General features: G+C 34.2%; 1 protein-coding gene across 1 annotated transcript in view; it reads right to left on the reverse strand.

Moving 5' to 3' along the window:
* Positions 1-239: 239 nt before the first annotated feature.
* The window catches only part of LOC136038106 (uncharacterized), a 30,270-nt gene continuing 15,934 nt past the window's right edge, over positions 240-14,575 (reverse strand). Inside the window, exons 3-4 of the mRNA XM_065721121.1 lie at positions 5,447-11,959; positions 240-477 (exon numbers count right to left, since the gene is read on the reverse strand). Coding sequence (XP_065577193.1) covers positions 284-477; positions 5,447-11,959 — 6,707 coding nt within the window. The 3' untranslated portion in view covers positions 240-283. The remainder of the gene's footprint in view (positions 478-5,446; positions 11,960-14,575) is intronic.

The following is a 14,575-nucleotide window of genomic DNA, read 5'->3' on the forward strand; positions in this document are numbered from 1 at the left end:
AATCTCTATGTTCCGTTGTAAAGTAGTCGGTCAACAGCCCTGATATTTTATATGCTTGTAGAGACTTATGTATGCCGGAAATACTGAAATATTCACGTAGAGGAGAAGGGAGGGGTACCTAGGGCCTTTAGGTTATTTACTGGTGTTTCTTTAATGCTGTTTTATATCTATTAATCAGCTTTGGGCCTTATAAAATATTACCTAAGGACTTTCACAATTCAACAAAATTAAGATTCATTAAAAAAAACTATTAATTGAGATAAATATAATAAAAGTAAAAGCGTTATATATTTCTTCGCAATGGAAATTTAACTTTCCTAGCAGGTGTTCTTGAGTTTCTAAAAGGCCTGCTATTTTCTTCTTCTATAGCTGCTTGACTTTGAGCCATTCTTTCCCGTTTCTTCATAAGCAACAATTCCTTGATAGCGCGAAGATTTTTTGGCGTTAGCTGATGGAGACGGAGCAATGGTTTATCATCTAGAAAACAAAGTTTGCTGATAACTAGAATATTTATTTCATCTCGGCTTCAGTTTGTTCAAGCCCTCTCTCTTCAGGACTGTAATATGTTGCTTGGCGTTTCATAATAACATAGCTCTTGTCTTATTTCTATTTATCTATGCTGAAACACTCGCGTTTTACTTGGTTTAAAAATTACAAGTTATCATTTATGATATCTGTTCATCAGGGGATTGTTTGGAGGTTTATTTTTATTAGTGACTATGTAGTTTTATACATACAAAGTACTCATTCCCAAATACCATTAGACCCAATAGTTTTTAGATATATCCATGTACTAAATTAAAACTCATATTTGGGCAGATATTTGAATTCTTGGTGGATTTTGCATTTCACTCATAGAATCCACCTTGTTTTGTTTTTATTTATTTATTTTTATTTACTAGAAATTTCATTTTTACTTTAAGTCTATCATGCTTATCGCTGCAAATCGGTTGCGCAAGTCTTTACTAGTTTCGCTTAACAATATATGCAAATATTCAAACTTTTTATGGCATTTTTTCTTAAGCTCGTTAAAATTGCCTCGAAATTGGCAAACTGTAACAATTGACGTTTGGTGACTTTAGTATTCTGACCTTATTTTGCTCACAATTGCAAATTTAGATAATCGAGGTAATGTTACACGGTTGTCATCTCTTGTGATTCACAGACTAGTTTTGACGATTATGGAATAATCGATTCCTTTATGTCGATCGAACTTCCCCATCTTCAATTCTTAAAAGGGCAGTAATTTATCCGATTCTATTGAAAAGGCAAAACAAGACAGAAAATTAGCAGGTTTACCCTCTTAATAATTTTTCTTCAGTTTGATGTTTTTCGGACGTTTTGTCTAGAAACTTTTCTCTAGCTGTTTGCAGTCTTGCTATGCAGTCGACATTATATTTTTCAACGTTACATAAACTGAACTTATCACCAGGACCGTCACGTATGGGGGATGGGTGACGCCCCCCAAAGTTTTTGGTCACTCGGTAAAAAAAAAGTCGGTAACATTCTTTGTTCGGTTCAATAAAGACCACGAAAACACTGATGTGTCATCTACAGAAATTTCGAACTTGGTCGGTAAACGCAACAGTTTTATCGACTCCTGCCGAGATTTTACCGTTGGGGCCAGAATTTTCCATTTGGTTGAACAAACAGCATTACATAGTGACATTATATGTACCGGAATCTGGATCTCGGTTGGTAAATGCAGCGGTTTTACCGACTCGTGCAGTGATTTTACGTATTGCATTCTAAATGGACATTATCCTAATTTTTGACAAAATAGTCAGTAAAAATGACCAGCCAGCTGGTAAAATCTCTTGCTCCCCCTCCAAAAAAAATTGGCTAGTAACGACACTGGTTATCACTGAACATTTCTATTTCTTTACATTTCAATATGGGTAAATTTAGCAGAAGCGTCCAAGTTCATAGCTTATTTATTCCACAAACATTTGAAAAAAGAAAAATTCACCATAACAATGAGCCAGTTATGTTTACGATTTTTCTTTGTCAATAAGAAACAATATTTTATTGTTTCCAGTCAGTAGGTGTGTTGAATTTGCTAAAGTACATCAGTAAATTGTGATTTCAACAAAACCGGGATACTTGGCTGTGTTAATTCATGGATATCAATTTTTGGCCATTTTATTTTACGACGCGGTATTCAAGGTAGGGAGGGGGAAATGATCATTATTAAAACAACGTCATTTACCTAAATTGACCTAACCGGGCTCAAATCGAAGAAGCGTAAGAACTCAAAAATTACATTATTGACCAATGACCATTTTTATTTTTTATTTTTTATTGTAATAATCTTGTATTCTTGAATTTATTAAAATTCTACAAAAATGCCGATAATTTTACGAGAAAAGCTACTCACCTTTTCGCCGACAAAATAAAATGAGAATAAAGCTGACTTCTTTTGATACTAAATTAAAAAAAAAAAAACTAGTTTTTTCAACTGAAAGTAAGGAGCATTATTAAAACTTAAAATGAACAGAAATTATTAAGTATATGAAAAGGATTGCCTCCTCCCCAGCACCTCGCTCTTCACGCTTAAGTTTCTTGGTACTTTTAAAAAAAGCATCTTATTGTTCTAATTAAGCGATTTCAGGAGTGACTATTAAATAATTGGAACAATATTTAACCTTTAGCATTAAAATCGAGGTGCTGAGGATAGGACAACCCCCCCATCATATACGTAATAATTTATGTTCGTTTTAAGTTTTAATGTTGCTCCTTACTTTCAGTTGAAAAAACTTTTTTTTATTTAATTTTTGATCGTTTTTTAAATAATGCCGGGAAATCTCGCTCCACCTCTACGACCTCGCTTCCTACAAAATGATCCTGTAGACAATTCAACCCCGGGGATAATTTACCACGGGTAAATACCCTTAACATCTCCACACTTAAAATTGAGTCTGCAAGGCTAAAGTAGGACAAATAAAAAGAGTTCCGTATAGGAATTCTGGCAAATTCCCACAGTGTAAAAAATATACCCCGAAAAGTTTACCTCCCGGAAAATTCCCTCCCCATGGATAATTCTCTTCGTGGAAATTCTTCCCAGCAGAAATTTTACCCATATATACTTTCCAGTAACTAACTTTCACACTTGCGCACTTTCCACTACGGATACAATGGGTAAATTTTATAACTTAAAAGACCTTTCCCCAGGGGCTGTGGGGGTCATGTTATCTCAAAAGGCACAGCTATTGATCTATCAATTATGCTGAACAAAATGGCTATCTCCAAATTTCGATTTGACGATTTGAGGGGGAGGGGAAATGATGTGGGAGGTGGGGCTAGTTGTCGTTCAATCTTTTTGATCACTTAACAAGGGCAGTAAAACTTTAAATTTCCATACAGAAGAGCCTTTCTCGATGTTTTAAGGCCTTTGGGTCGAAGTGATCATCCCTGAAAAAAAAAACAAAAAAAAAACAACAAATAAACAAACATACGTGATCTTTCTTCTGGCAAAAAATACAAAATTCCTCATTTTCGCCGATAGAGCTGGAAACCTCTATGATAGGGTTCTCAAATACGCTGAATCTGATTGTGTGAGTTTCATTACTTAATTTAAACTAATTCATTGAAAATTAATCATTTTTATTAATTAATTCTTTAACTATCAGAGGCGTTTCCCCCTTTTTCTAAAATCAGGAACGTTTTTAAGGCTTTTAGCCTTTGACGGGTAACACTAAACTTAACAAATCATATATATTTGGAATCAATATAATAAGCTGATGCTTTTGATATATCTACTGATATCAAAATTCCGTTTTTAGAGTTTTGGTTACTATTAAGCCGTGTCGTTCCATACTTACAGTTCGTTACCACGAACTCTGATTATTCATTCAAACTTATCTTTTGTACCTTTCCGAATGTCTACTATAATCAGATCACACGATGGTGTATAATAGAGACCTTATATACCAGTTTATGGAATATTATAAATGCTTTGCATTTATAGTCTTTAGAACTTACATAAACTCTCCCTTCTAAACTTTTTAAAACGACAAAGAAATATTATTTTAATACTACTAACCGAACGTGAAAAAGCTTTAAATTTGATTTTGTTTAAATGGTTGAAATCAGTTTCAAAGCTAACTTTTTCATTTATTGTCAACTTTTTTTTAAAGGGCACATGATTCTTTTTTAAAGGGCATGAAAAATATTGTGCCGATGTTGCAAAATAAAATGGTGGACCGTGCGGGGAAAAATGGAAAGATGAATGAGAAGATTTTAAAGGATTTAGCTGAAAACTGATAAAGCTTAAATTAAACACGCTTATGAAGAGCATTTAATAAACTTATCCTGATTAAAATGAAATAAGAATTGTGTTGCTATTGTAGCTGGCTTAGAAAGGGAACGTTTTTGTAAGATTACTCTTTCTTTGTCACATCTAATTTGATTCTAATTTGTGGTGTCTAAAATTTCTCTAGGTCTTTTAACGATTTTTGTAGCTTGCCTTAAAGCACAAGTTAATCTTCATTCACTTTGTGATAGGCTTTCAATTACTTTAGGCTAACCTATCCTGAGGATATACTATTTCCTTTCAAATCAATAGTGCCTCTTTCCATTGCAAGTAAAAGAAAACATTCTTTATATCCTATCAAGAATTATCTGCTTGCAAATAGCTCCCTATCTTTTTCATGCAAGTGTCGGATTTATCGAGTAGAAACATTAAATGACAAAAAATTAGGAGGAAAATATATTGATTTGTTTGTTGAGGAAAACGGTGATTTATTGGATTAATTATCATTTCTAATGAAATCATGAGTTTAGTTTACTGGTTTAGCAGTTTTTTATATACGAAAATACTTCCATAGGCAGTTTTTGGGCCAAGGTATAAAATTATTTACGAAAATACTTACGTCTGTTTTACATTTCTGTATTTCTATATATATATATATATATATATATATATATATATATATATATATATATATATATATATATATATATATATATATATATATATATATATATATGTATATATATATATATATATATATATATATATATATATATATATATATATATATATATATATATATATATATATATATATATATATATATATCCCTAAATGTTTCTTTGACTCGTTAAAACATTGTTAAAGTATTATTCTTTTTAATTCGCATCGAAGAAAAAAAAAAAATCCTGTATACGTTCTTGGACAGGATGTACAAAATTGAAAAAAACGAGACTGAGATTGTGCCTAAAAATTTTTGAATAGTATTTTCTATTCTTAAATTTACGGCGCCAAACGCATTCGAATATCCGATTTGCCACTAGTCTTTAACATAGTTCTAGCACGAAGTAGCGTAATTCATCGTGTTTAAAAAAAAAACACGTTGTGTATATTCTTTCAACCCAAAACATAGGGCTCTAGAAATTTGAAAAATACTTAGTCTAGTTAATTTTTTCAATTTTCGTTGATCCTTACCTCTATATTTCTCGTCAACAAACTGAGCTTTCGAATTATGAATTCTGATGATTTTTGGCCTAAATTTTCTCTTTTTTGTAACTTCTTCTTCTACTTTTGGTTCTTCTTTCGGATTTTCTTCCAAATTTTCTACGATGTTTGACTTATTGAACCTGGCTATGTCTGTTCCATTAATGACATCTTTGTTTGGATCACTAGTGCTGTTTTCTGTAAAAGTGTCTACAGGATCTGCAAATTGTCCATTACTTTCACTACCATTATCTTGATTCGCTGATATTTCCACTTTATCAAAAATATTTTCAGTTGTATTCGAAACTACGGGTAAGATTTCTGTTGATTCACCTTTCGTTTTGGTCCGTATTATTTTCTCGTCTACCAGATTGACTGCTTGCGCTATCCTATCACTTCTATTATCTTGATTCACTGATATTTCTGCTTTCTCTAAAATGTGTTCACCCTTATTTAAAGCTGGTGAGAGCATTGGTGCATTCTCTCCTCCTTCCTTTGATACTTTTTGTAATTCATTTGAACTATTAGGCGTAGGATGTAATCCCGTATGTTCATCGTTACTATATAGCACACTTGCAAATGGAGTCATAGGTTCGCTAAAATTATTCATGGCCATGATATCCAAGGAAGTTGTTATTTTTGTACCATTATATTTATTAACAGTTTCCGAATCTGTATTTTCTTCTGCTGATATAACCTTCTGACTAACCAGAAGTTCTTCGTTTCCAAGCTTTAATACCGATGAGTTCAGAATATCTGAATTATCACTGGGTTCGGTATTGGTATGTTTTTTTAATGAAATGTTAGCATTATTAGGCTCCTTTTCCTTTTTGTTCTGTTTTTCATCAGCAGTATTTACATTTTCCTCTGAAAAGTAGTCTAGTTTTCTTGTCTCGCCTTCTTCAGAAGGCTTAACCATAGCGTTGTTTTTACTTTTAAATATGCTCTCTTCTATCAGCGGTTCTAAAGTAATTTTCGCTCTTGTATTGCTTGTATCGCCTAAAATAGAATTATTTTTTGTTTCTAGACTTTCAGTAGTCGGCACAACTGCAAAACTTTCATCCTGCTTTTCTTCTAGAGTTTCTTTCCCCTTAGGAGGGGTTATGTTTATGCTTTCGTTTGCTTTGTTACTGTTTGACATGTCTTCCATCTGAAAATCTTCCTTTAAAATCCTGATTTTTTCAGCGTCTTCTATTGTCTCTATTTTGACTTTAGCTTCAGGACCAACTGTTGTTTCATCTTTTCCCACGCCTGGCTTGTTGAATCTATTCAAGAGTGTTACGTGTTTCGATTTAGTTGTTGCCACAATACTTTCCGAAAAATTACTTGAGACTATTTTAAAGGTTTCATTGCTTGATGTTGAAAACGATGGTGTTTTTGTATTTTGGTGACTTGTCTGATCTGGTACAACTTTGATGTTAGCATTGTGAAGTATATCTGATGTACTTTTACGCTCCTGATCGTCAGAAGTAGAAGAAGAAGTGACCGATTTAGTCATTGCCACAATACTTCCAGACTGCTTCCTTGACAATATTTCCTGATTTACTTTACTGGAATTTGAATACGAGAATCTTTCCATATCGTGCTTGCCTATATCAATAGAGGATATTTCAAGATCTCCGAAATTATTTTCCTTTGTTTTCGGCATTTGAATAGGTTTTTCATCCGTGTTGTTTGTCTTCTCTGGCGTTTTAATATTATTTTTGGTGAGATTATTGTTTGAAAGAACATCTTGATTTAGATTATGATTGTCCACTTTATCCAAAGTAACTTTGGTTGTATTGTCTTCATTTTTGTATTTGTCAGCCATTTTAGTACCTAAGGCTATTTCTGCTCGCTCATCGACGCTCATATTAGAAGTTTGATTTGTTGTATTGTTATCCTTTGAACTATTGCCTTCTTCTTCAATTTTCTCCTTTTTTGTAACAAGTATTTGAAAAATGTTTTGTTCAGTATCCTTAGGTTTTATTTTATCTTTGTTAAATTCACTTAAATTCTTTTTACTTTCTGCATTTGATATATCTGGAGTAATGTTTCCACTTTCAACAGCATTTAAACGTCTAAAATCCTCTAAATTGTCTAAAATTTCTAATTTATGCTCCACTCCATCTGGAAGATTTGGCATAAAATTTGTAGGCTGCTTATTTGACGTGTCATCCTGACTTCCGTTGCTGGAAATTGAAATAAAGAAACTTTCAGAGTTTGGCTTGGCTGTTTCCTTTGATAGGACGTCTTCATCCTTAAAATTTTCTAGTGTATTCTGAATTTGTGTAGCTTTTTCATCCACGTTGTTCGTCACAACGGGCTTTTCGGTTTTATTTATATTGAAATTACCGTCTAAAAATTTGGGTCCGTTTAAATTTTGATTGTCTGCTTTAAAAAAAGTAGCTTGGGTTTTAATGTCTTCATTTTTGTAAATATTAACCAATTTACTACCCACCATTTCCTTTTTCTCCACGCTGCTTATATTGAGATTTTGAGTCGATTTGCTGTTTAGCTTCTGATCATTGCCTTCTTCTTGAGCGTCTTCCTCTTTTGCAACTGATGTTTCTTCACTATATTGGCCATTATCCTTAGATATGATTGCATCTTCATTTAAGTCCTTTAATCCTTTTATACTTTCTGCATTTAATATTTCTGGAGTAAAATTTCCATTTTTGTTTTTGGCAGTATTTACTCGTTTAAACGCACCGCCTGGAACTTCTAACTTAAGTTCTACTCCATCCTGATGGTTTTTCCGAATATCTTTTACTGTTTCTTGCTTATTTGATTCATTTTCTTGTCCCTTGCCACTGACTGTCACTACATCCTCCTTTTCAACAGTTTTGGTTTTTATAGAAATGTTCGTCTCTTCATTTGCTTGTATGCTTTCATTTTGAAAAACCTCAAATATTCCTTGACTAGGTGCCCTTTCGCTACTTAAATTAATATCTTCATCTGTTTCCTCTAAAGCTTTATGATTTTCTGTAACAGCTGTTTCATCTGGTCTGATTTTATCAATGTTGCTAAAATTTATCCTTCTGTTTTTATCTTCCAATATGGAGGCATCTTTTTTATTTGGGTCTGTTAACACAACTCCACTTTTTAAAGCTGTTTGTTTTTCGCCTCCTTCTAAGACTGAAAGCTTCTGATTCCACTGTAAATTCTCTTTTGTTTCAATGTTTCCGCCATTTCCAAATCCCTCCAATTTTCCGCCTTCTTTTCCTGTCAAGTTCTCAAACTCATCAGTTCCCTTGACAGTTAGGTCTTTTTGACTGTCTAAGTTGTTTTTGTTTGATGCTCCAAGAAACTCATTGTCTTTTTGAGCTTTAATATCACCATTCAGTAATATTTCAGAATGTTGGCTTGAATTTTCTGTTGAGCTTTGGTAATTTTTCGTAACTTCTTCAGCAGTTTTTGTAACGTGATTCTTTCCTAAAGAGTTATCCAAGTTAATTTTTTCCAATATAATGTTATGCTTCTCTTCTTCGTTTTCTGTGCTTTCAACATTCTCTGCAGAATTTGAAAATTCTTCTTTGACCTTTGGCACTATAATTGCTTCTTCATATTTTGAAGCTTTGTCTTCTGTGGAATTCCTATCCTGAAAATATTTTGTAGTTTCATAAAGAGGGGTTTGGGTAGGTTTTTCTTGCTCTTCGGCCTCAACGCCAATTGTTTGTAATTCTTGAAAAAGCACGTTCTGCTTCTTTTTTCCTTTTTCTACAGCACCGATATTTTCATCAGCATTTTTTAATCCCTCTTTAATTGTTGGTGCTATGCTTACTTCTTTGATTTTTGGAGTACTAGTGTTGTTTTCTTTTGAACCAATTATTGGAAAGTTTTGAAAGTTTTTCATCGTTTCATCTTCAGCTGTTTTTCCTTTTTCTTGGCTCGGTACTCCAGCTGCTTCCACGGAGTTTCCAAAATCATGTGCTTTCATTTCCAGATTGTTATCCTTTCTGTTCACGTTAGCTTGGTTAAAGCTGGTACTCTCGATTTTCAAAAAGTCTTTAGGTTTATCAAGTACTGTTGCAAAACTTTTATCGGATGTGACTTCTTTATTTATGGCAGTATTGGAGTTTTCTTGCGTCTTTTCAACTAGATTAAGTTCTTTATTATCAAAACCGTCCATTCCGTGTTCTTTACTGTTGATTTTACCTTCGAAATATCCTGTTTCTAGATCCTCAAGTGAGCTTTTGATTTTCATCCCCTCACTTGTAGTTATTTCTTCTTGTTGAGCTTTGCTAGTGTCTTCATTCTTATTTGTTCCATTATGAGATAGATTTGAGTAGATTTGGCTAAATTCTTTGTTAACTTGATTACCTAGTGCTTTGTTGTTCAGCCTTTCTTCTTTCAACCCAGTTTCCAGCCTTTCTGGATTACTTTCCTTTAGTAGTTTTGGGGTTTCGACGTAGGTTACGCTTTCATTTAGATTTACAATGTTACCAAAATGTTCAGAGAATTCATGACTTGGAGGGATTTCTTCATTAATTGGAAGGCTCTTTATGTCTGTATTTGACAACTTTTTTACTGTGTTGTCAGGAAAAGATGTTTCAGTTTTCTGATATAATGCAGGTATATCCAGTTTTACGTTTTCCATGTATTTTTGACCTGGTTCTTTCGGCTTAAAATTTTCTTTCTTTTTGTCCAATTCTGTTCTATTTTTCATCCTTTTCAGCAAGATGTCTCCTGTAAAATGATTCTTATTTATTATTTTCTCGTTTTCGAACGTCAGATTGCTAATAGATGGTGACATAGACATGTTGTTATCCTCCACTTCTATTCTGAAATCCTCCTTTCCTTCGATATCCTTTTCTTTTTCAAGTTTGTCTGCACCTTTATTAAAACTTGATTCCATAGCATTTGGTTCCATTTGAATACTTATTGGGCCTTTTAAAGAATCATTGATTTGATTATTTTTCGCGTCCTTCGTAAAAGAATCCGTTACTTTCTTTTGTGATTCGGAATCAGGGACTTTCTCTGTGTAGTTTTCTAGTTTATTGAAGGTCATCTCAGGGGTGAAATTTCCATTTTCAGGGACAAATTTTGCTGATACATTGGGGAGTGACGGCATTAACAAATCTTCATTAAGGAGTGGCTCTCTGAGACTAGAGGAAAACTTTGCAGGGGATATTGATGAAATAGATCCGAGATTAGATTGCTTCGTAAGATTTTTTCGTACTTCAGAAGCCTTGGTACTTAAACTTTCTAGCCTAGTGGAAAGGTTAATGTCTGTAACATCTTTGTCGGAATCAGTATTGTTTGGGTGTTTACTGACGGGCTTGATATTTCCTTCTGATGAAGTTTCAGAAGCTGCTGGCAGTTCTGACTGCTCTGGTGCTTCACCAGGGAGAGGCAGTGAAAAGTCTCTGATACTCGTTAAAAGTGGGCCATCCAAATCCTCGTTTAAAAGTACAGCTTCTTGAAGCGTATTTATTAAGATTTGATTTTTGTTAGTCAAACTATGATTCTGTGATGAAGCAGAGTTATTCAGGCTTGCATTGTCAAAGGAAATTATTGTTTCAAGAGTTTCCTTTTCCGCTTTTTTATTCGTGGAATTGGATGAGACACTTTTTACAGATTCCTCTATCTGATTATTTTTTGAAAGAGTATCAACAAAAGTTTTGTCACTGAGGTTCATAGTATGACTTTTCACACTAACTAATTTCTTTTCATCAGTGTTTAGACTGGTAGCCAAGCTTTCTACAGCAGTTTCAAACTTCAGGGGATGAGATAAATCCAGTAACTGCCCTGACGGTTTATTTAAAATTGCTTCCTTATGTTTACCTTCTTGTTCATGTGAATGGAGTACCGTTTCGTTGCAACTATAATCTCTCTCTTTTTTCAATGGGCACGGAATATATAGGGGCTTGATGACATTGTTCGTCTTGTTCCCTTCTTGTTTATTCAGAGTTTCAGAAACATTCTTCTGAATATCTTCTGTGTTTTTTTCCAATTTTGGAATAACTTCTATAACATCTCTTTCAGCTGTTTCTTCTTTTTCACTAACGTGACTCAAAATATCAACAGCTGCATTATTCTTCATTTCCTGATTTCTTCCTTGCAGGTCCTCGGCTGATGGAATTCCTCCAAGTCGAATTAGGTCTTCATTTTCTATGGCACTATTTTCCAAATTAGCTGCTAAATCCGAGCTCTCCAAATTATCTAGTGTACTCAATTTTGAGCTATCATCGCCTCTATTTCTGTGCCTGCCCAGGATATGCCCTTCGATTTGAATGTCACTTTGTTGAGTAATGTCAAGCTCATGATCTAAATGGCTTTTTTGGCTAACATTTTTTATATCTTTCTCGAAATCAAACTTCTTATTTTCATTTGTTAAAGATAGTGTCACGGCCACTCCCGCCTTATCGTCTTTGGTGTTTTCCTGTCCTATCAATTGCACTTTCTCTAAAAGTTGTTTTCTCCCGTTCAAAACTCCTTTGACTGATTGACCCAGGAATCCATCAATAGAGTCTAATGGCTGGAAACCTTCTGATACTGAACCATTGACAGGAGTTCTATTACCTAAAAAACGATACATGTTAGACTATACAAGGATGTAACACTTAAGTACAAAAGCTAATTATCAAAAACGAAAAAAGAAAAAACGATCTGATAACAGAAAAGGTAGGCTATAGTTGTTCGATTTGTGAGCTATTCAGCATTAGGTTTGTTGTATATTACTATTTTATATTTGAACTGGAAGCACGCTTAAGATAAGCATAAGAAAATACGCACATCGTGGGAAAAAAATCAGAAATACTTGGTTCAGGTACCAGTTGTAAAAAGTCACAGAATTGTTTCAGACCTGCTGGCTAGTGACTGGCTGGGAGTTCTGGACAATTACCAATTATACAAGCAGATTTCCAGTGATTGTTCGTTACTGGGAGATTTATTTATCTTGAAGTTTTCTTTGTACAAGATGGAGGTACATTTCCTTGGGAGTGGAGATGACTCTTTCTCCTCAATACCATTGCTCAGTCACCCATCACTCGCTCTAAGTTATCATTTTACTTTATTCTAACGTTTCAAGATGACTTTTTAACACCAGGATTAGTACAATAGAAAGTTAGAATCTTTGAACAACAATGCTTTGGAAGTGAAAGGGTTCATTTAGCTGTATTTGCTTGAACATTAAACGCTTTATTTCAAATGTTTTCAAGGGAAATCAGTAAATAACTTAAATCCAAATATATATATTTTTTAAATAGTATTACTTTTGGTAAAAATATAACAGTTCAAAATAGGGATAAAACATTTTAATCGACAGTAAACAGATATAAATTTTTCTTAACTGGATTATTTCGAACATATGTACAGTGTTCATCATCAGCAGTAAAACTGTTTTACTTCTGATTCGAAAAGCAGTAAAACTCTCTTTAACTGGTTCGAAATGTCCAGTTAAAATCTTTTTTTATATCTGTTCACTGTCGATTAAAAGGTTTCATCCCTATTTTGTACTGTTATACTTTCGTCATGGAAAGACAGTGTGGTCTTCTAAGTTATCTAAGTATTACTTTTGACAAAAAAAAAATTGTATTTTCATGTACAAGCTTGATGAATGACTTCATAATCGTAGATCGTAATCATATATGACGTAATAAATAAATGCAATATTTATGCATGTTTATCTTTCGACAAGATAATATAAGAAATACATAATGGGTCGACATAGTTAATCGTAAAATCTAGTGTGTTACGGATTCATATCCTTTTGTGTTAAAACAAGAGCTAAGAGCTCATATGGCACTTGTGACGAGGTCGGAAGAGCCAAGAGCTCATATGTTATGAGCTCTAGCAAAATTCTAAGAATCAATAGATTGCTTTAAAAGGAAAATCAGAGGCTTGATGCCGGTCGGGATTTAAAACAAGAGCTCTGAGTCACGAGGTCCTTCTAAATATCAAAATTCATTAACCTCCGATCACCCACTCGTAAGTTAAAAATACCTCAATTTTCTAATTTTTCCTCTCCCTTCAGCCCCCCCCCCCAGATGATCGAATCGGGAAAACGACTTTATCAAGTCAATTTGTGCAGTTCCCTGACACGCCTACCGAGTTTTATCGTCCTAGCACGCCCAGAAGCACCAAACTTGCCAAAGCACTGAACCCCACCACCTAACTCCACTAAAGAGAGTGGATCCAGTCCAGTTACGTCAATCACGTATCTACAACATTTATGAGCGTTTTCCAAGATTTTCGGTTTCCCCCCTCCAACTCCCCCCAATGTCAAAAGATCTAGTCGGGATTTGAAATAAGAGCTCTGAGACACGAGTTCCTTCTAAATATCAAATTTTAATAAGATCCGGTCACCCATTCTTAAGTTAAAAAAACCTCAATTTTTCTGATTTTTCCAAATTAACAACCCCCAGCTCCCTCAAAGAGAACGAATCCGTACCAATTATGTCAATCTCGTATCTATAACTTGTGGTTATTCTTCCCATCAAGTTTCATCCCGATCTCTCCACTCTAAGGGTTTTTCAAGATTTCCGATTTCCAAGATTTCCATTTCCCCTCTCCAGCCCTCTATGTCCCCGGATCCGATTCGAATTGAAAAAGGAGAATCTGAGACATAAGATTCTTCTATATATCAAGTTTCATTAAGATCCGAACACCTATTCGTAAGATACCTTGAATTTCACGTTTTCCAAGAATTCTGACTCCCCCCTCCAACTCCCTTCAATGTCACCAGATCTGGTCGAGATTTAAAATAAGAGTTCTAAAGCTAAAGATCCTTTTAGAAATCAAATTTCATTAAGATCTGATCACCCGTTCGTAAGTTACAAATACCTCATTTTTTCTATTTTTTCCGAATTACTCCCCCCTAACTCCACCAAAGAGAGCGGATCCGGTCCGGTTATGGCAGTCATCTATTTTGGACTTGTGCTTATTCTTCCCACCAAGTTTCATCCTGATCTCTCCGCTTTAAGCGTTTACCAAGATTTCCGGTTCCCCTCCTAATGACACTGCTTCCGGTCGGGATTTAAAGTAGGAGATCTAAGTTTCGAGGTCCTTCTAAATATGAAATTCCATTAAGATACGATCACTCTTTCGTAAGTCAAAAATACCTCATTTTTTCTAATTTTTAGAATTAACCCTCCCCCCAACTCCCCCGAAGAGAGCAGATCCGTCCCGGTTATGTCA

The sequence above is a fragment of the Artemia franciscana genome, chromosome 17 (genome assembly GCF_032884065.1).
Source record: "Artemia franciscana chromosome 17, ASM3288406v1, whole genome shotgun sequence".
NCBI lineage: Eukaryota > Metazoa > Arthropoda > Branchiopoda > Anostraca > Artemiidae > Artemia > Artemia franciscana.